Source organism: Cylas formicarius, unplaced genomic scaffold (genome assembly GCF_029955315.1).
Source record: "Cylas formicarius isolate icCylForm1 unplaced genomic scaffold, icCylForm1.1 PGA_scaffold_6__28_contigs__length_40554024, whole genome shotgun sequence".
In the NCBI taxonomy this organism is placed as follows: Eukaryota; Metazoa; Arthropoda; class Insecta; order Coleoptera; family Brentidae; genus Cylas; species Cylas formicarius.
In genome coordinates, this window is record NW_026844347.1 from 33112949 (window position 1) to 33135307 (window position 22359).

The window sequence follows — 22359 nt, forward strand, 5'->3', positions numbered from 1 at the left end:
AAGCGTGGGAAATATCTCCGAAAACATCCGATTGCTTCCAAATCCGTGCGGTAAAATCCCGGAAATGTCCGAAGTGGCTCGGATTCATAGGAAACGAAACTGACGTGGCAAAGTGACGCTTCCCGCACGCTAGATCGGTGCGTAATTAGGTATTTTACAGACGGGAGTAAAAAAAAATGTTTCTTGTCCGCATAACCCTTCATCTTTATAAGTCCTAATTGCATCTTGCATTGCGAGTTGTCCCGCAAAAATTACTTAATTGAATTATGGAATATTACACTCAACAAACAAAATTCTGTACCTGATGCATCTTAAAAAGAATTTAAATTACTTTCGTATATATGGAGACGTTATGAGATTGAGTCTAAGAGGCGACAACTGGTTTTGATTCGCTCTTTTCAAAAAATCGAGTTATGTGTTCAATAAAAATGCACTGACAAAAATGGAAAGACTGTGAATTCCCCCAAAATGCACGCAGCGATTGTTTTCCAAGAATTCAGTAGCAAACAAAATGTTATCGCGGGATGTTTAGTCATTTATTCCAAAAATCCAAGATCTTTAACATTTTGTTCTAAAGTCGGCGATAAATAAAATGAACTACGGAGCGATATATCCGACAACATCGGTTAAGGAAATTCAATTTGTTATATAGAGCGTCGACGTTGTAAGGTTTGTTTAGTTCTCTCCGACAATCTGACGAGATGAAGTTCCTCGTGTGTTGCTTATTTGCTGCTTTTGCAGGTTTGTTTGTTTGTTTTTGTTTATTATTTTCATGCACTTTGTTGAAAACTTCAAATTATTAACAATTAGTTTTTCCCCAAACGTAGGAAGCCAAAAAAATAGTTCAAAAGCCAGGAAATTATTTTTTTTTCTATTACCAGTGGATGGATAAAATTTGACTACATCTGTTATCATTATTTTATTAATCTTCATGTATAATTATAAAATATATAAAGGTCTATTTCTTAAAAAAACACAAAACCCGAATGCTATGAACTATTCTTTGCCCACGAAGTGAATGGTAGAAATGACAGTTTTCATTCAGAAATTACTCGTGCTAAACATTAATTCATAGTATCCATAATCACTAAAGCAGTGGTATACGTGGTATATGTCGTATCCATAATTAACATATCCATAATTAACACTTGGTCTGTTTGTATTGTCATGTATATCTCGCCCACCTTGTACAATAGACAAAAAATTTAATTGCAAAAATTGCAGTCCTTGCTGCTGCATATACAAGGGTATAAACCAAATCGTTTTCAATTGTCGCTAATAATTTATCAGGAAAAACGCAATTTTCAGGTTTTTACGAATAATGGGCACATCCCGTAAAATAATCGATAAAAATGCATTTCGTCAAAGTTACAGCTCAAAAAAAAAGTGGACGCTGGTGTCTGTTACTGTAACTGTTAAAAAGAGAGCAAATTTGAACCCCCTAGTTGGAAAATTCGAAATTTATCGCCATTTGCAGAGGCCGGACAACAGATAACAAAAAAAAATATTTTTTCGACATTAAGAATTTAGTGACGTAACTGTTTTCGTTTTTTCCTCAGAGATATATTTAATATGAAGCAAAACTAAAATTCCAAGCAGGTTTTAACGATTTCCGATTGCATTTCAATTAAGAAATCAGGGAATTTTGTTTTGGCGCTTTCATGTTTTTATTATGTAGATCCGCCGCAAAACTGATAAATCGGTCACACAGGTTATCGGGGAATCACTAACGTATCACATGTTGCGCTTTGTTGAAAAATTCCATTTTCCAATTGTGTCGTGTTTTCTCACATCGAGATTCCCAGACGCTGAAATACAACGTATCCGTAAAAGAAATGTAAACATAATATACATCTTTGATGAAATGACTTTTTTTTCTGATTTTGCACACAAATAATTATCAGGTGTTATGAATCTTTAACAATTTTTTTTATTATTACTTTCTGAAAAAGTTCCTGCCAAAGTGCCATGTTTTCAAAAAGTTTTTCTTTTGGATGTAAAGTACTATAATAGATAATTTTTAAAATTACTTTCATATTAATACAGGTTCACCCAAAATTGTTAAAATAAGTCTCAAAAACTTATTTTTTAATTTTGTCAAATTGTAATTTTATTTTTATTTCTCAACTACCTAAGGAGTATTTAAATGATGTTATCTAAATTTACAGTGGAGTGTAACAATAGACTATGTCTTATATCCCAGCATAAAGAGCTTCCCATCTTATACAGAGTTTCCTAAAATTTATAATAATCTAATAACAACTATATGTTTTAATTTTTATGGAACGTTATATTCTCTAAATTACTAGGGAATTGTGTTCTATAACTAAATCTTCGAGTTTTCGCAGAATACTTGAAATTATAGTCGGTGGTTTCTAAAAATTTGGTCTGCTTTTGCTGTAAAGTCTGTTTATTAAATGGTCTGTGAAGTTACACTTCGTATAGCTGCATTGATCAACTTTCCCTCATACTTTATATTTTTATATTTTTTGAAGTTGGTCCAAATTCTGTTATTATTATTACAACTTGAAATGCAATTTATTATTCAGGCTAGATGGACTAACAAATCTAAACTCAGTACTGGCAACTTAAACAAATTATTTGTCATGTTTTAAATACCATATACAACTAGATCCAATAAAATTTATAATTAGGAAATACATTGCAAAACATCAAATAACGTATTCTGGGAAAACGCGATTAGTTAACTAACCATTCCAGAGTTCATTAAAAACTACATTTCCTGGTAAGCTAAAAAATATGGCGCTCCTTTTAATCAACTTATTAAGGAAGGTTTTATAATTGAGATGGTCTAACTTTACTGTGGATTTCGCCTACAAACCTTAAACACTTCTTATGTTCGAAACTAAAATTAAATTACATTTTGCAAAATTCTTTTTTTTAAAAAAAAAAAAAAACGTTAAAATTTAGGTAACGAAACATTTATTGAAACATACTCTTATTTTGGGCTTGTATAAGAAAATAATTTTAAAAATGTTACCATAATTGGACTTTACAGATCTCAAAAGTAAAACTTTTTAAAAACCCTGTAGAATTACCTAGTTGTTGGGTGGTGGATAAATTTTGAGACACCCAGTAGGTACGATTTTTTGATTCTAAGTTTATTGGATACGGGGAGTCAAGCTTTTTTTTATGTCCCTAAATGTATGCCGTTATCGCTGAGGTAATTCCATTTTTTAACAGTGGTCGAATACGTAAATGGCTACCATCCTAGATCCTATGAGTACTCGAGACCTTACCCGTCTCGTGGAGTCGACCGTGGCTTTGGAAGATTTTTGAACGACGAATATGCCAGCAGTTTGGACAAGGATGCTATTGTGTCCAAGGCGAACGATATTTGCCCCGGATATGGCGAACAATTCATGGTAACTATTGTTTATCGTGTTGCCTATCTAACTAACCAAAATTAAGTTACCACGAACAGTGAAATAATTTACCTAGACATTGAAATTTAAGTAATTATTGCTTCCTATTCGGATAAAGCAATTACCATTAAATATAACAAAAATTATAAGCCTAGCCGAAACTGAATAACATAGCATAGCATAGCATAGCATCTTAAAGCTCAACTAATCAATTCTCATTGGTCAAAGGCTAATTTTGATGGAATTGTATATTTAAGCCTTTAATCTGCATTAATATGAGATTTTCTTTCAAATTGAGATTGAAAATTCGTATTTCATCAATCAATTTTTTCTATTTTGTTAGAGAATTCTATACTAACACAAATTTTGCATTCTCAGAGTCACTATTTCTTTAGTCACTAGTAGCTATATGAGGGTAACCCATATAGCTATGCACTAACGTGCAAAGCTAAACGGCTATTTCCACACATTTAACTCGTTTCTTCAGAACATTTAATGAGATCTGGGCATATTTTGAGACAACACTGCCATAAAAAGTCTACATCTAAACTGAAACATCGCTATAAAATTCTCCTTGTATTATTAGCATAGCATATATCTTGTAGCTATGTGGGATAACGAATTGAATCGATTCGAAGTATAAAATCAACCAATATTTTTTGCAGAATTCTTCAGTGGAAGCGATCAGCTGCTTCAACTTGGTAGACGAGAACCAAGAGACAGCGTGCTCGCTGATCCAGAAGCATTTCGAGCGATGTGCGCAGCCGATCATCAATACTTTAGAACAATGTCTACCGGAGCAGTCTAGCACGATTCCCGCACTGTTCGTGAGATCGACCGTGAAAATATCGGAACATCTTTGCAAGACAGACGGAGAACACATATTCGGTATTAGCAATGGTTTGTAACGATATCAATGACTGATCTATCGAGTACTTTTAGAATTGGGCAATCCCTGCATCAAGAGCTTCAATTATCGCACACAGACTTGCGTGAGGAGGCTCAAATCCAGGGTTCAACAATATTCCCGGAAGATTCCATCCGCTCAGGATATCTGCGAGTAAGTACAGCTTAAATCCATTTCCTCAAAAATACGGCGGTACTATTACTGAAGAAGTCGGATTTACTAGTCTTTATTTACCGAAAATTCAGTCAATATAAATACGAGAAGAGGGAATAAATAAAACAAAAATCTATATATATATATATATATATATATATATATATATATATATATATATATATATATATATATATATATACATATATATATGTATATATATAATGCATAGTTTCAGAAAAGCTTTGTTTTTTTGAAAACTATTTACTCTATTAGAAAAATTCGTGGAGCAGAAAACTCTGCTTCGAACTTTTTTTTAATTATATACAGGGTGTGTTTTTTTGGGTAAAAATTCTAAAAAATTATACAAATTTTAGTTTTGTGGGTAAATTATTCGTCGTCAATGAAAAACGTCAAAACAGTATCGTGAAATGGGTTGAAAGCTACAATTTTCTGATTTACAGTTCTTATCTATTATACGCGAGATATTTGAACAAAAATATTATTTGAAATCGCTATCAATGGTACAAATTTTTATATTTACCCAAGTTTGATATGATTTTGAATTTTGGCGACTGTAAGAGACACTTCATACAGGGTGTGCGCATAATAAAATAATATTCATTTTGCGAAAGTTTCATAGTGGTCCGTCTAGTGTGTGTGTGTGTGTGTTATTAGTACGTCACAATTGCCTCCTACATGATAACTCGGTAATAGTCGATTTTCAGCTTCTTGGGATCGTTCAGACCATGTATTCAAACCCATCTACAAAACTCTTGCGGCAATGAAAAGACTAGGGACGCATTCTTAGGGGTGTATGACGTCGCAGTGTCAGTGTGCAATCCAACCAATAACAACGAGGTTGAAGTTGTTTCGTAAGTATCTACAGTTCTTTAAGCTCCACTCAGAAGTATTAAGTATTTGTGCAACAGATTAAGCGAACTGCTAACTTAGCTGGTTTAGTTTCATGATATTTAAATAACAAAATAATATACAAGTTATTTATGGAAATCGACAGTTCCCAAAATTAGATTAGATTAGAAAAAAGATTTAGGGTTGTTTAAAACATATCGAAATGTGATAGAAAAGAATACGGCCTGTAAGTAGTACGAATTTATTTGTGAATATTCGGTGGTTGTAAACAGATTTTATGATATTTCGGTTAAATTTACTTGATGTTTTTAGAAATTATTTCCAAAATGTCGAGAGAAATTGTAATATTGTTTTTCCGACACTCTGCAAAATTATTTTTGTATTATTTGAATAGATTTGATCAAAATAAGCCCATGTTATTTATGGAATCGTACTGTACCTACCAACTCTAATCTACTGTACGAATGCTAGTGTCGATTATTTCTTCTCGTATCTAAGTTTAATTGTTTCTTTTGTTTCAGTCCAGACCTTGAGTGAGTAATTTTTTGTCTCATTTTGTATTTTACTACTGCGAATACGTCATATTAGATTCGAAAATGATTGTAAAATATTTGCGTTAATGACATGAAATATGTATTTAAAAATCATTAAAAAATGATGAGACGGATTAATTTAATTTCTTGTTATTTTACCTTAATCATGCATCCACATCCATACATCGATAGCTACTAGGGATGTAGAGGTCTTGCCCTATGCTGATAATACAGGAACTTATGGTAGCAGGTACGGAAAAACATTGAGGTTTATTCAACATGTACATGCGCGAGATTTAAAATTTTGTTTTTAACCAATAACCAACAACTAACATGACCACTGACAGATTGCCAATAAATTTTTATGCGGCATTTCTACGGAGGTATTTTCTCAAAATATTTCTACATCTCAATTTTCAAGGAGTTAAGTGTGTGAATATCGCTGTTTAGAAAGAAAATGACACAAAGTGCAGGTAAGTTGGTGAAATATGCGCGGAAGATCATTCCCATCTCTTTCCTTAGTAGGGCCACTGTATTATCTAATAGTTATATCACGACAAATCCGCACAAAAGTTTATTAAAAAAAAGTGAATGTAAATATATATTTTAAAAATAACTACTTCTTTTTTAAAATGTTTATGTCATATCTAATATTTAATATAATCAGTTGAATATATTTATGTGCTACATTATACATTAATTCATCTATTTAGTCATTTTGAATTTGGGATACCAAACAAGGTTGTAGAACAAGCTAGTACAGTATCATTTGAATTCAAACCTAGAGTATACAGTACTTAATTAGTTGGGTATATTTTTTGCTGTGCTAGTAAATAAATGAAAGCCCCTCAAAAATATACAGGGTGATGATTATCTTCCGAAAATACACACAAATGAAAATTTAATTTTGTTGAATAAATTAAATTATTCTTTTTAATCTAATTTAAACTATATTTTTCTTCAAGTTTACAACTTACGTGTTGGATAAATTTTGTATACAAAAATTAACGAAAGCTCTCCGAAAAAATAGATGATAAAAAATATAATAATAAGTAATCTACATTCTTCTCGGTGATGATAAAATTGTTAGCAATTTAATCGAAATAATAATAATTTATCTTTTATAATAATAATTAGGCTAAATATTTTAAACTCTTTTAGTATTTTACTCGCCGAATGGCAAAACCTAATGTAATGAAAAAAAAGTAAGACGAATTAATGGAATTTGTTGTTATTTTTCATTTAACCATAAGTCCGCACAAAAAATATACTAATATATTATACTTCATATTTAATGTGCAGCACTAATTTATTTATTGATTTTGAATTTGGGATACAATAAAAGGCATATTTATTTAAAAACACAATACAGTCTCCATTTAATACAAACCTGGATTACACAGTAATCATCTTTTGTTTTTTTTGCAGCGTTTGTGCAAAAAAAACTGAAGACTCCCAAAAAATTTACTGGGTGATAAATTTTTTTGCAATAAAATTTTTCCCTGCCTTTCAACTGTAAAATACATTTCTCTCAGAGTGTATTTGCCAACATCGATTGCAGTTTGCTCGAAATCGTAATAATTTAAACTTTAATAATGATATTTGAACCCCTTTTCGGGAAACCTCGTCCATATATTTGTTACTCACCTAGTGGAAAACCTCGATATATGCGCAAGGTTGTTCATTATGCATTATGGTTAAAATTCAGTGTCAGTGTCGTCAAATTTATCGCTATGGACTTGCAGTGTGCATATAACTTCATACTCGTCGCTCGATATTTTTGGTCGCCAGCCAGTAGGCGGGAAAACCTTTTGAAATAGGTACCCACCATTTCTACAATTGCGCAATTAGACTCGCATGACTAGCGTTTGCTGATTTGTATTGTACATTTAAGTACTTATTAAAGTGACCGGACTGTGGGAACGCAGAGATAGTGAAAGACACAAAGAAATGAAATGAAAACCCTTTATTCTAAACTTGACTTGACTTGAAACTTTTAGCCAGAACCATATTAAAATAAATAATAATAATAATTTAAGTTCAATAAAGGAGAGGTATTTAAATCTAATTGATCGTTAAGCAATACATTTGAATGTCTCATTTTGTTAATCTCCATGGCTTCCAATAAATTTAATTTTCTACTTTTTGTGGCTGTATGTAAAATATCAAAAATGTGTTTTTATGTGTTTAAGTGTGTAGCATAATTAGAATCTAGACTATTGTTTTTAAACGCTCATTTAAGTTCGTTAAACGTACACGTTAAAACACTAAACAATAGTCTAGATTCTAATTATACACAGAAAAACACATTATTGACGACAATTTTGATATTTTACATACAGCCACAAAAAGTAGAAAATTAAATTTATTGGAAGCCATGGACATTAACAAAATGAGACATTCAAATGTATTGCTTAACGATTAATTAGATTTAAATACCTCTCCTTTATTGAACTTAAATTCTCAGAACAACATTAATTAAGGTTTTACGGTCATTTTTCGGTATATATAGTACCAGGTAGTTTATAAATATTACATTTGATAAGGGCACGGTGTTGTCGAAACAATTGTTATGTCAAAATATATAATTTCGTGAAAATCTGAACTTTTAGTTCTTATTTATTTTGATAAATGGATTTTCATCAAGTAAAAGCCATATTATACACTGCTATCCGCGCTATTGAAAAGGTACACAAAAATATCATTTAAGCACGTTGAATCAAATTACTCGTGTAATGTGGAATAATCACAGCCACTTAGCTACAAAAACAAATATTTTTATGTATTTCCTCTATCAATTGCACTTTATGTTTAGTGTATTAGCAACATATTTATATCCCGCGTTGCCAAAATTTGCGCATACATATTGCCGCAAGTCTATTGAATATTTACAAATATGAGTAAACAGTATGTCATTATAGTGACGAAAATACCCATATAATTTTAGGTTCACGTACGACACTGATTCGATAACGTTATATTGCGGACGGTTCGCGAAATATTCATTCGGTTGCAACACGCCCTAAAAAAAGCAGTTGCGACAAAAGTTTATCAGTGGATGCGCACAATTAGCGACAAAAATTAAAAACTTATAATTAACATCGACTTTCGCTTAATCATTTCCCTGCCAAATTCGTCGCCAAAAAGAAGGTTAAAAAGATACGCGAGAATAAAAAATAAGATCCAAAAATTGAGATATTTTTGCAATGTTTTCAGAATTTAATTTAATTTTGTCTCACTTCAAAAATACTAATATATAGGGTGTTTCAAAACAAATGCTATCTAAATAAATACAGATTTGAAGTTTCCCACAGTCATACGGATTTTGGTGGTTCATATTTTTTAAGATACTCTTAAATGTACAACTGAAATTTAAATTTTAAAAGCGGTCTACCGCGTATTCAAAAAGAGGGTCAATTTTCGATATTTTGCTGTGCTATCGGAAAAAGTTATTTCAAAAAGATGTTCCGAATATTATTCTAACTAACAGGTAGTGCAAAATTCATGTCTAAGATTCATTCGTGATATCAGACGAAGACAATATATTTGTCATAAATAATGTGATAGTAAAATCAATTGAATATGAAACAGAAAAGAATCCTCCGTGCAGCGTGTATATTTCATAAAACCGTATTAAACAAGAAGCCAACCTATCTATATAACAAGATTTTGCCTCAAAATAACCGCCAATTAAGATATAGGTTCCGAACTCCTAGACACAAAACACAATTTTTTAACAGATCATTTTGGTTTTAAATCAGTAGTGTTACTATTGTGATTCACTCAAGCAGAAAACTTTGTCCTAGTTCAAAAGAACAGAACAGAACAGTGTTTATCAACTACAGAACAGTAATTAGTATTAAAAAATAAATAAATAGAAATAAAATAAAACGCAGTACTAAGAAGCAGATTTCAAAAATCATTATAAGTCCATAATTCAAACCTGTTTATTTAATTCATGAGAATTATATTTTTCTATTTATATATTCTATTAGTTATTTAAGTTATTAGAATTTTAATAAACAGTTTTTATTTTCTTCGCTTAAATTAAGTAAAACAGTCAACTGATCTTCGCCGTTGTTCTGGCACTCTATTCTTTTTTTAAGACCTATTTATTTATTTCGCCCACTAATCTGCACTCTGCGCCATTTTCTATAAACAGCGATTTTACCAGAACATTTAACGAGATTTAGGCATATTTTGAGAAAATGCTGACGTAAAAAACTTACGACGATCTGTCAGCGGCCATGTTGTTGTTCAATGCTGCAAGATCATTGGCTAAAAAGGAGATTTTAAGTCTCGCGCGCGCGCATGTGGAATGAACCTTAAATTTTTCTCACAATTGTTTCGTATGTATTATCGGCATAGGGAGGGCCTCTATTATCTCTAGTAATTATCTGAGTTAGGTACACACTTTTTGAGAAATATGGGATACTAAATATCGCTCAAGAAAAATTAAAGTGGAAGAAGGGGCAACTGTAGAACCTTGCGCTACTGTTTAGAAAAAACTCCTAAACCGAAACAAGTATAGGGCAGATAAAAGTTCGGTCTCTCAAATGTTATAAAAAATGCAAATGAACAATCTGTTTAAAAAACTGTAGGTATGGCAATTTATCCAGGAATATAAAAAACTATTATAAAACATGTCAGTAAATAACTTGTTTAAAAAAAATGCTTTTAATATGCGAGAATTGCACAGAAGTTTTAGAGAATACAAACTTAATATAATTAATATATTGGATTCTATTAACACCAAAAGTAATTCGTTTTCGTTTATTTTTTTATTTAATTTTTTTCTTTGGCAAAGGTATGTTGTATGTAAAAATTCCAGAGATGAAAAACAAAACTGAGCATCAGCAGTTATATTTTACATATCATTGCCTGAGTTGCTTTTTTAATTCACTTAGAAAGAATGATAGGGGTAGTCTCATTTACTTATTCAAAAAAATAACAAAAGCCTGAAGAAAGTGTGGTTTTATTTAATTATTTATACTTCTGTACACACCAACAGGTAATTACAATACAAGGGTGCTAACTGATATATAAATTTTTAAATCTAAATTAAGAATAAACATGCTAAGTTAAAAATTAAATATTATTCAATTAAATGAAATATATCTAAATGAAATTAATATATCCCTTACGAATCTGGTGCAGTATCGAAGCATAGTATTCAGAGATAAACAGCTTAATATAGCATTCCAAAATAGTTTTTGTTGTGTATTTCTAAGCACAAGTTTTGGAATATTTAAAATATAATATATAACTAAAAAACACTGGCTAGCGTTTCTCTATTACGATAGATAATACCAAATATTAAAAAAAAACACTTTTTCAATCATGTAGAGTTCAGTCGGTGGTATCCGAAAATATTTAGAATTTATAATTATAAATTGTAGAGCTTTTAATGCTTCATTTACAATGGATATTAAATCTATGCCGTGTCTGAAGATGTATGATGGTAATACTCCCATCAACTTTTATTGCTTGATCTCGTTTAATTTTTAAAGTAAAAAGTAAAAACTTTAATTTTCCGCCATAAAATACAATTTATTTTGAAAAAGCAATCAGGCTTTAAATTTTTCGCTTTTTTTAGGCATACTAATTGTTTCTAATTTAATAAAAAAAAATCCCGAGCAGGAAGTGATGGCTCCCTCTCTTGATATCTTCTTTGATTCAACAGAATCAAAATTTTAGAATAAAGCTGCGCTTCTTTAAGTTGCTTTGCCTTTTAGAAGTATTAATGGGTACCTGGTAGCGATAAATTAGGCGCCAAACAACAGCCGCTCGTTAATTTAAACTATGAGTGCACCGAGAACAAAAGTCTCACACCAAAATGACACCCTGTACGTTTAGCCAAGGTCATTTACGTAATAAATATAGACGATTGTGTCAATCATGCATGTATACCTACGATTTTTACGTTTTAGTGGTAAGGGAATCCGATAGTTGTTGTAAAATGACAACAATAGACCTCGTTGCATTTTTTCGTATAGTTCAGTTGACGATTTCGTGGGCTACTGCCGCGTCGATAGTTTTTGGCGGGAAACCGTTTTCATTATAATATGAGAACACACAACGATCTCATGTGCCTTCATCATAATGAGTCCCCTCGTATGGTGTTTGCTTCTAATTAGTATCAATACGGGTGAGGTTTTGCAAAGTTCTTGAAACTGTTGCAAATTTTATTTGTGTGATATATTTGTTTTCGTTTTCTCAGTTCAAATCATACTTCATATCTCAATTATAAAAGGCTCCCATTTTTCACAGGGTGGCCAAAAAATTATTTTAATGCAGTAACAACTATAATTGGCTATAACTTGAGTAATTTAAAGCCATATTATTTAACTTGGACGAAATCATAGTTTTTAAGTGTTATCTAAATAATTTTTTTATTACAGCTAATTGCTTCTGGTATTTAGAAATGAGAAATAATTTGTTCGGAGAGTCAATTTTCTCTGATCTGCACTTCTATTAAGTGTAGCACCGGTAAGAGTTGCAACTCGTAGCATTTTTAATAATAACATAACAATTACAGTGTATAAGATTTAAATTTTTTTTATGAAGTTTTAAAAATAATTTGTTATTCAGGCTATGATCAGAACTAACTATAGATAAAATAAAAATGGAGAAAACGATGTATTTTCAGATTATTATTATTACACATTTTGCCATTGTCATATTATCTCGTGTAGAAGCGCATTGCAAACAATTCCTTTTATACATCCCCATAAAAAGAAGTCTATTAGTGTTAAGTCTGGGGGTGTGGGGCATCAGTTTCGAAATCCATAACTTTTAATCCACCTGTTTTCAAAATTGGCATATAAAAGTTTCGCAATAAATTAATCATGTTATAGCCACTTGAACTTGTAAGTAGATAAGATAAATTATTGGCCATAATATTTAAGATAGGAAGTTTTTTATAAATTGGGTCTATAGTCATTTTGGGCAAAGCTGAAATTATTGGAAAAGATTTCGGGGTCAAAAACCTTATTAAAACACACTTATTTTTCGTTTCATTTTTTGATACTTTTAATGATTTTGGGACAATCTGTATATAATGAAACTAATTTTAAAAAGTAATCATCATAGGACTTCCCATGTGCCAGAAATAAAACTTTGTGATATAGCGCACAGCCTGGATAAGCCGGTATCGCAAAGGTTAAAATGACGTCATCGATAGTATAACATTTATTTTATTAGCGGTGATAAATTGTTCAATTAAAATTTTGTAAACTTCTTGACAAATTTCCGGAAAACTGGAACTGACGAAATGACCTATCCCAACGCGGTAATGCACATAATTTGCTTTTTGTATACAGTCTGTCCAAGATAAAGATGTCTATAATGGAGAAATTGGAAACCATAGGAGAAGAAAAGTTGCAAAAGTTAAAGGTTAATAAGTAACATTTTGTTGTAAAAACAAAAAAAAATGGAATTCTCCGATTATATTTTAATTTTTTTCTGGTGGTATTTAACGAGATAGAAAAAATAAGGGTTCATTGCTTCTTGTCACTTTTTTAACTCTACAAGATACCATTGAGAGATTTTAAGTACGACGTTTTCTTTCTGCGAAATCTAAAAAATAATTATTACGTCGTACATCCTTCTCTTGGACACACTGTATATGACGGCCATTCGAATTTGAATAAAGTCTGTAGAAATCCGATTGCACTTGCGATTGTAAATTTCAAGGAATAAGATAACTCGTGTTAAATATTTAAGGCTCTGGATCGATGGAGTGTCCGACCACCGACGTTCATTTTGAAAAGGTGATCGGTCTGCGACCAACGTCTAACACCAGTCAGCAAATGCTTTTGTATAAGCCACGGGGAAACGCAGCAGACGAGCCCGTTACTTTGGACTGCATCGCAAGCTGTAGCTCTAAAGAAATTTGTCAAAGCTTCGTCTTGTACTACGATACTGCCGAATGCTACTGGTTCGAACACGGTCCGGAAGAGAATGCGTCATCTAACGTTACGGACTTGGATAACAACGTCGCGTGGTTTGTCAAGACTTGTTTTAAAATTGGTAATTTTTCTTTAAAACCTGGTTGGTACCTTCGTGCACTGGATCAGTTCTAAGAATGCATATACTCGCCGTATACTCAAAACGATTAAAAAATCTGTGTATTACAATATGCGAATATTAACCCATAGCATCCCAAACATAAAGAAAAATAAAAAAATACTTTCTTGCTCTGATATTATTTATTTTGTTGCACTTAAGAATACATGTGTGTCGAAAAAAAAACTCGAAACATACAAAAAAATACTGGTGTGTAAACGAACCACTGGGAAAAAACGTTAAATAATGTTTTGGGGCACATAAGATGTAACACATAATTTATATATAATTATACAAAATAAAGTTCAAAAAACAGAAAACAACTAAAAGTATGTTTTTTTTCCAAATAGAACCTGATTTTATGCAAAAAACGAATGCGTGAACGCACCACTGGTAACACCAGGTTTCTTTCATTTTTGGTGATATTTTATAAAGGTATATAAAAATATATAAATATGTATATATAAAAAAATATACATAAAATATATATATATATATATATATATATATATATATATATATATATATATATATATATATATATATATATATATATATATATATATATATATATATATATATATATATATATATATATATATATATATATATATATATATATATATATATATATATATATATATATATATATATATATATATATATATATATATATATATATATAAATGTAAATGCACATTACACTTATTACAAACGTAAATTGTGTGGCTGTGGCAGATTCTACCTCTCCTTCGGGCTTTATTAGCACGAACAATCATGAGGTGACCTTGACTATCATAACGCACTTTATCTATGGCAGGTGCAAAATTTCTTTGAGTAATTGTTTTTAAAGTCGCAAAGCAATGTAAGATTTAAAATCAGACCAATCACAATCAAAAAACAAAAAATATTTCAAGCGGAGCTTTTCCAGAAAGCCTATTTTTTAGTTCCTCACATGATCTAAATCCATCGGATATAGGTGTGCGAGTGTACTCAATCTGACCTTTCTTCCATTTGGCAGTAGCAAGCCTATTGTTTACTGAAAGCATACGCCTTCTTTTGTATTCCATCTGATGAGTCCCATTCAGGTTCAGTTGATAAATTACAGGACTATTGAAGTATGTGTATGTGTATGTAACTCAAAAGTTCGAACTATATCAGTTGGTTCCCCAAACTCTTGTAGATTTGTTATCGTTCATATCTTCTTCGTTAGTATCCACGTCGGGTGGAATATAGACCGCGTCAATATGTTCTGTAAATATTTTGTCACGTTATTTTTAGCATAAATTTAAAAGAAATGGAATGCTACATTGCATAAGTATACGTAAATCCAAAAATACTTACGACTTTCATTGTTATTGTTCTTATCCATCACGATCTCTTCCATAGCCGCCTCTAATTCGTTTTGAGTCAAATATCTCGGAAATGCCATATTTTACGAACTGTAACGTTCACTGCACAAGACAAAAACTAATACTAAAGAACACACCAATGACTTGTCTAGACTTGCAATAACAAAGTTTTGTTTCACAGATAAAAGCAGTGGTGCATTCACGCACCAGTAAATATTTTCAAAAAATAAAGCATAATCAATATAGTATTTCCAATGTATGTTTTCTGCGATGTAATCTACATGCAATAGACTTAACAAAAATGGCAATACAGATCGAAAATATATTTTTTTTACTATTACCGAGGTCTAAAAATGTGTGTTAATTCTATGATAGAAATGGAAATTGTTGAAAAAGTGTTGAACCAAAAAAGTCTCAACCGCTCCAAATAAATAATAGAAAACTTGTAATATTTTTGTGACGGGATGCCATGGAACACCGTAATGGTTTTTGGTTTTGGTAAGCGAGATTTTAAGTATATATTATATATTTCAAATCAACTGAATTGAAATTGAAAGTCCGATTTATGGTCCCACGTTTTCAGATAAACCGTGCAACAAATCCTGGATTTTCGAGAGGATACCTGGAGCTACATTAATTGGCAACGATACGAAAATCTTGCCCGGAAAAACAAGGAAGGAATGTCAGCAAGGCTGCCTGGAAGAAACATCTTTTCAGTGCAGATCCGTAAAGTTTAAAATTGACGATAACGAAGTCGTACCGTCTGCGCAACTACGAGGAACATGCATACTCAGCAATGCCGACAGGCATCTGCTGCCTACTTCCTACCGAATTTCTACGTTCGACGACGAATATTTTGAAAACCAATGTACGGATTTTTTGGACACCAATAACACGAATAAAGGTAAATTTTGTTCTGCCAGTAAGACAACATCTAGTAAATGCATATAGCTATTATATAACATAGGGGTCATAACCACCTCAGGCGGTTATGAAATTTCATATCATACCCTTAATTTTCGTCCACTAACCTACACAAGGATATCCACACACTTAACTCGTTTCTTCCGTGAAAAATTAATAGGATTTGGACATATTTTGATAAAATATTGTTAAACACGTGTCGGCGGACGATGAGCTTTATTGGTCGATTTGAAATGTTTTAAAATAACTCGCGCATATTGAATATCCCAACAGTTTTTAATTTTGACTTCAAAAGTATTGTCAGTCCAGAAAAGACATGCATATATCTCGTAGTTATATGAACAAATTGAATTTTTGACTGCATCCAATACTATCCACAGTAAATGTCAACCAATTTTTTTCAGCTACGAGAAACGAATTCTGCGCTTATGAAGAATACGACAACGTCATATTGGATCACAGTGACGTCATGTTCCGAGACAAAACCAAAGAAGAATGCCAAAACTTGTGCGACCAATCTTCGAGCTTCAACTGTAGAAGCTTCAGCGTGATCAACGGAAATACCAATCGCTGCCTCCTGCACAGCGAAGACAGCAAAATTCACGGGCCCAAACTTTTAAAATCTCACGACCATTCCAAATATTACGAGAGAGCTAGATGTCTGAATAGTAAGTCATCTCGTCGCTATCGCGACCTGCAACCTTAAACGCTCTTTTCCAGTAAACGTTTCCTGCAGTGAGAGCTACGTGACGGTGAAATACTCTCCGGAAATTGATTTTCGCGGGAAAATCTACATGCAGGGTTATTCGGAAAACGGCGAGTGTTACGCAGTGGGTCAGGGAAAACAAACCGTCGTCACCTTGAAATTATCTTTTCTGACTAGTCAATGCGGTATTATCAAAGCTGATAGTCCCTATAATAGGTAACGTTGGTTGTTTGTTTTACGTCGTTTGTTTTTTTTTTTCTAATAACGTCGTTAAAGTAATTATTATGCACTTTTAAAGCATGCAGCCCAAGGATAATTAACCAAAACGCCCAGAAAGATCAGTCCTTTTGCGACAAATTTTGTAAAAAAAATATGCATGTAAGTTATTATCGAGGTGGCTCTGAAAAAAATATGTTTGCTTCCTAGGCCACATATTTCAATCTAATATTTATGGATACTTTGCCGCACACAAATTATATGAGGAACAACATTATGCAATTAGTAGCCACAATGTTCTTTCTATTCACCAGTGTCACTACTTAAACAATCTTATTTGTTAATAACAACCATATAGCCACTAAATAGAATATAGAGCATGATCTATGCTCCAACAAATGTTTAGAAGGGATATTTATAATTCCTTGCGGAGTTCAAAATAACGGCCATTTGATATCTGCTGTGGTTAGTTAAACTTAAGAACTGTAAACCCCTATGAAATCTTTGAATTTTTTTCTTGTTGAATAGATCTCTGAAAAAATCCACTAAAATCAACGATACCAATTTCTTTAATGATCCAATGCAGGGTATTTGAAATATAATTTATGCCCCGCTTAAGGCTGTACATCGTTGTAAAATCTTTGATTACGGTTTGATTTTGATAACTGTTTTTTGTAGGATAGATCTCTCACAAACGCACTAAAACTAAAAACCTAACTATACTAATTTCCATAAAGTTGACTTAAGCATTACTCCTGTAGAATGTTAGTTTATGGCTCAATTTTGATAATTCTTTTTTCTACTCCCGTCTATAAAATACCAAATTACACACTATCTAGCGTGTGGGAAGCGTCACTTTCGGAGATATTTCCCACGCTTTGAATTTTGACGTTTGTCAATTCGGACGGTCTTGTCAGTGAATTTATTCGCTCCGCTCGTGTCAAGTAAATTCGTGCCGTTGCATAATATACTATTTTGCTTTATAGATCCTAGTAAAGAGAAATTAAAAGGTTTTTTCGTATAGCATCGACTAAAGTCATGACGGACTGACGGTTTTTTGAAGCGGAAAATCGAGAAGTACTTTTAGAGATTTTTTCAAATTGAAAATGACAGCGGATTCGTGTTCATGACTACCTAAAAGTAACTAGACCAATCAAAGTTTTTAATATAATAAAAAATAAATAGTGTAAATCTTGTAAATAACGATTATTTTGCATGTGATTTTAAGATATTACAAATTTTAATTATACAAATTTCAAAAATAATGATAAAAAAGACTTATGTTTCAGTATTATCTTAAAATAACAGCAAATCTCAGTATTCGAAAATTATAATGTAAATAAAATTAAAACATAAATTAGCCAGTAAATTTGATTGCCAAATATGGCAAACTTGGTTATATAATGTAAACAGTATACCAACTTCATTCAATTTTGATATTTCTGTTATTTTCATTATAAGAAGAATTAAAAATCCTTTTTAATTAAACAAGTACAGCGTTTTAAAGTCTGTTTAGTTTATATCTATTCCTCTCTAATCATATTTAATTTTAAGAAAATCGTTAGTGTCTTTCAGTGAAATCTATCCGACAAAAAAAAATCAAAATTGAGCTATAAATAAATATTCTACAGGAGTAATGCTTAAGCGAGAAGCTCGCAATATTTCGAGCACCCTGTATTTGAACTTCATGGAAATTAGTATAGTTAGATTTTATGTAGTCCTGAATAAGAATTCGCTAATAGCCCTCTCGATATTTTACATCAAAAACTAGTCCCAGTTAGCCATGACTTCAGGTTAGTGCAATAAGAAATATAAGGTTTTAGTGCGTTTTTGAGAGACCTTTACAACAACAAAAAAAATCAAAAGCAAACTGTAATCAAAGATTTTACAACGATGTTACAGCCTTAAGCGGGGCGCAAACGATATTTCAGACACCTTGTATTGAAACATTATAACAATTGGTAAACTTAGGTTCTAAGTACCCCTGAATAATATTTCGTTGCCAATTTATTTTTAAAAAAATTCCTAGTGGTACTTCTCTCTTCTCTCTCTTTTGTTAAATAGTCTCGGATGGCCATGGACTTTAAGTTGAAGCAATCAGCAAGACAAGGTTTTAGTGCATTTTTCAGAGACCTACCTATCGAACAAATAAAAATTATGAAAATCGACCCATAAACAAAACTTTTGTAAGAGTGTACAGTTCTTAAGTGGGACACACTGTATATCCACATGCCATAAAATAACGAAAACTTCATAACCGCCTGACGTATATCAATTTTTCCTATCTAGATACATATTAGGCAATAAATATGATGGTAGAAATTGAAGGAAATTATTTTCTGCGCATGCCTGTATATTTTATTCACTAACATCAACTTTGGGCCATTTTAGCTTTTGGTCCCAGAACATTTAACGAGATCTACGCATATTTTGAGAAAATGCTGCCGTAAAAAGGCCGCATCCAAACTTGTTGGTTGCATGTTGATTGGGCTTTCTCGAAAATTTTGTTCATAAGTTCCTGTAGCATCGGCATAGGCTGGCCTCTGTCTCTATAGTAGCTGTATGATTTTTCCGCATGTACGCCTCTAAATCAAATAATAGGCACAATAACAAATAGGATTGTTGTGAGTTTCAATCAGACGAATAAATGTTATTAATTCTGTAGAGGTGGAAACATTAAAATATTTAAAAAATAGTATGTACAGTTGTCCATTGTACGAAAATTAAATTTACTATTAAGGTGGATCTGAAATGATTTTTTTAGAACACTATTGTCGGGAAGCATGGTGATTCAATACAACCCTTTGATTCAAACGCAGTCGGACAGGATAATTAAAATTGGATGCATTTTCGGGAACGAAAGTCAAATACTCATAGGGACAGGCTTGAAAATCACTTCGTACGTATTTGTTATCGTCCCGAAAAAAATGAATAACCATAGTTTATTTTATCGCCATAATAACAAATTTTGCCTTTTCATTTTAATACTCTGTACTAAATGTGCCAAGGTAATTTAAGTACGGGGCTTCCCAATAAATATTAAATAGGGCTTTGTTTTAAAATTTAAAAAACATTTAAGTCTGCGCAGTTTAATCAAAAGTAATTGAGTAGCTTTAATCAGTTTTCTTTTTTTTTTCTATTTTTCGAATAAATTTTAATAAACGGTCTCGATTTGTTCTGCGTTTGCCGGCAGTTATAAATTTGAAACAATATCAAAAATATTCTAATAATAAAAACGAATTGTTTGAAATACATGGAACGCCCATTAATAAAAGCAATTAACTAGCTTTGTCAAATTTATTTAGTTAAAAAAAAACCTTAATAAAAACGTAGTAACAGTGTATGATGTTGTAGATCACTGCCAAACAAAGGGAGCACTTTGTTAAACACATCCTCAAACGAAACCGTCTCACCCGTTGTAGAAATGAAGGTGGTCGATTTGAGCACTCAACAAGAAACCACGGATACTCAAATCGGTCAAGAACTACAGCTTCAAATAGAACTTAAAGAAAAAACTAGTAAGTTCGTCTTTTCGCTATTAAATTGAATGTAGAAACTGTGATTATGTGTTGCTCTAGACGAGTACGACCTGTGGGCAAGCCACTTAATAGCGATGACCGAGAAAGGTGACGAGTCCATTTTCTTAGTGGATGATAGAGGGTGTCCGACAAATTTAAAAATATTTCCGCCGTTAAAGAAAGTGGTCGAAAATGGTAAAAGAAGGTTGGAGTCTACCTTTCAGGCTTTTAAATTTGCGTCGTCGCCCATAGTGAGATTCAGTGTGATTATTCAGTTTTGCCCAAAAGAATGTCCTCAGGTACTGATCAGGATCAAAATTAAATCAACTTTAAAGATATCTGTTTATATAAAGTTATTTATTTACCGTTTTGATAAAATTATACGTTATTTGTCTTTATCTCTAACTAACAATGGATAACAGAGTTTGGTCAGTTCTGGTAATATGCTGCCAGATGGATTAAAAAAAAAATTATTCCTATTTTTATTGTTAGTTTTAATTATTTTTGAGATCCAATGTGACGATGCTGGAAGAAAAAAGAGAGAAATGAAAGGACATTTGTTTTATGGCGTGAATAGAAATGCATCAATAAAAACAAATTTCACCGATTCCGAAAATAACTCGGCTATAGTCAATCAAATGCCATTGGAATATGTGATGCTAGTTAGGGATCCAAACACTCATTCTGACCGACTGATTGTTGGCGACAACAAGCTTCTGGTTGCTGGATTTAGTAAGTCATCTTTTCCGTGTCCCCATTAAATATGTCACAAGCATTATATTTTATAGACTATGACACCAACGAGGTTTGTATGGATTACTCACTTGTCGTGGGTCTAACAGTAACATGGATCTTGGTTCAACTCATTTTTATAATTTGCTGCCTTGCTCTAGTTAGACGTTACAGGAAACATTACCAAGATGAGTATTTAAGAGCATCAATGGAAGAGATTCATAAAAATTTTGGATTGGGTTTCAATAATTTGGAAAATAGGAGGGTTCGTTGGGCCGATAATGGTGATGTAAATGTAATGTAAAATAAAACTATTTAAGTTACCTTGCCTTTTTGTTGCGTTATTTTTATTCTATTCAAAACTTATTTTTCAAGTTTTAAAACCTCATAGCATGTTGTTATCGAGATTTAATTAAGTCTTTCCGTTTCATTTTTCGTGAAAATATCACTGGATGTGTTTGAAAAACTAGATATATTACAAAAACTTCTTAACACATGCTAACTAGGCAATTATGTCACACCCTCGGGCTCATCTCTTGCCTTTTGCAACTGTTTAGTTAACTCGATTTGCTGCTGTAAAGCATACAAATTCTCCATTTTTCGTTGATTTCTCCTCTCTATATCTTTCAAAACTCCTTTATGTAAAGCTTCCCTATAACATATTAATGAAAAGAACATTTCATATTTTCAAATATTGTTCTTTGATGTTATTCACCTGTCTAAATATTGTCTAAAATGTACATAGCCGACAATTCCTAGTGAAAAAGTGCATGCTGAGGCTAAGACAACTTTGGATGTAAAGGACATTCTTATTTTAAAGTAAATAGTACTTTTATAGGTTATTTGGAAATAACATATTTTCTTTTGGCCGACTAATCGAAGTACCATGGTTAATAAAAATGATAAAGAAGAATTAATAATATTTATAAATCAACTGGAGAAAAGAATACAATCATTCAGAACTTCAAACTTTAAATATTCCTCATTTTTAT

At 31.8% G+C, this 22359-nt stretch overlaps 3 protein-coding genes across 5 annotated transcripts; 2 read left to right on the forward strand and 1 right to left on the reverse strand.

Moving 5' to 3' along the window:
- Positions 1-581: 581 nt before the first annotated feature.
- On the forward strand, positions 582-5990 carry LOC132703241 (uncharacterized). Of its 2 annotated transcripts, none has more exons than XM_060672386.1 (6): positions 582-741; positions 3205-3386; positions 4052-4274; positions 4329-4446; positions 5175-5321; positions 5846-5990. In XM_060672386.1, exons 1-6 carry the CDS (start codon positions 702-704, stop codon positions 5850-5852), a joined length of 717 nt encoding a protein of 238 aa, XP_060528369.1. In that variant the 5' UTR covers positions 582-701; the 3' UTR covers positions 5853-5990. The 2 variants fall into 2 exon arrangements, with proteins under 2 accessions (XP_060528369.1, XP_060528368.1); XM_060672385.1 differs by having other exon boundaries at positions 583-741; positions 5841-5990.
- Positions 5991-11812: 5822 nt separating this feature from the next.
- Positions 11813-21690, forward strand: LOC132703587 (uncharacterized). 2 transcript variants are annotated; one of them, XM_060672935.1, is made up of 10 exons: positions 11816-12000; positions 13578-13883; positions 15855-16175; positions 16600-16863; positions 16916-17117; positions 19882-20016; positions 20472-20635; positions 20696-20934; positions 21145-21367; positions 21424-21690. In XM_060672935.1, the coding sequence occupies exons 1-10, from the start codon at positions 11955-11957 to the stop codon at positions 21669-21671; spliced, it is 2148 nt and encodes a 715-aa protein (XP_060528918.1). In that variant the 5' UTR covers positions 11816-11954; the 3' UTR covers positions 21672-21690. The 2 variants fall into 2 exon arrangements, with proteins under 2 accessions (XP_060528919.1, XP_060528918.1); XM_060672936.1 differs by lacking the exon at positions 19882-20016 and having other exon boundaries at positions 11813-12000.
- On the reverse strand, positions 21684-22215 carry LOC132703588 (protein PET117 homolog, mitochondrial). Its single transcript, XM_060672937.1, has 2 exons — positions 22083-22215; positions 21684-22019 (listed from the first exon to the last, which is right to left on the reverse strand). The coding sequence occupies exons 1-2, from the start codon at positions 22172-22174 to the stop codon at positions 21878-21880; spliced, it is 234 nt and encodes a 77-aa protein (XP_060528920.1). The 5' UTR covers positions 22175-22215; the 3' UTR covers positions 21684-21877.
- Between the last annotated feature and the right edge of the window lie 144 nt (positions 22216-22359).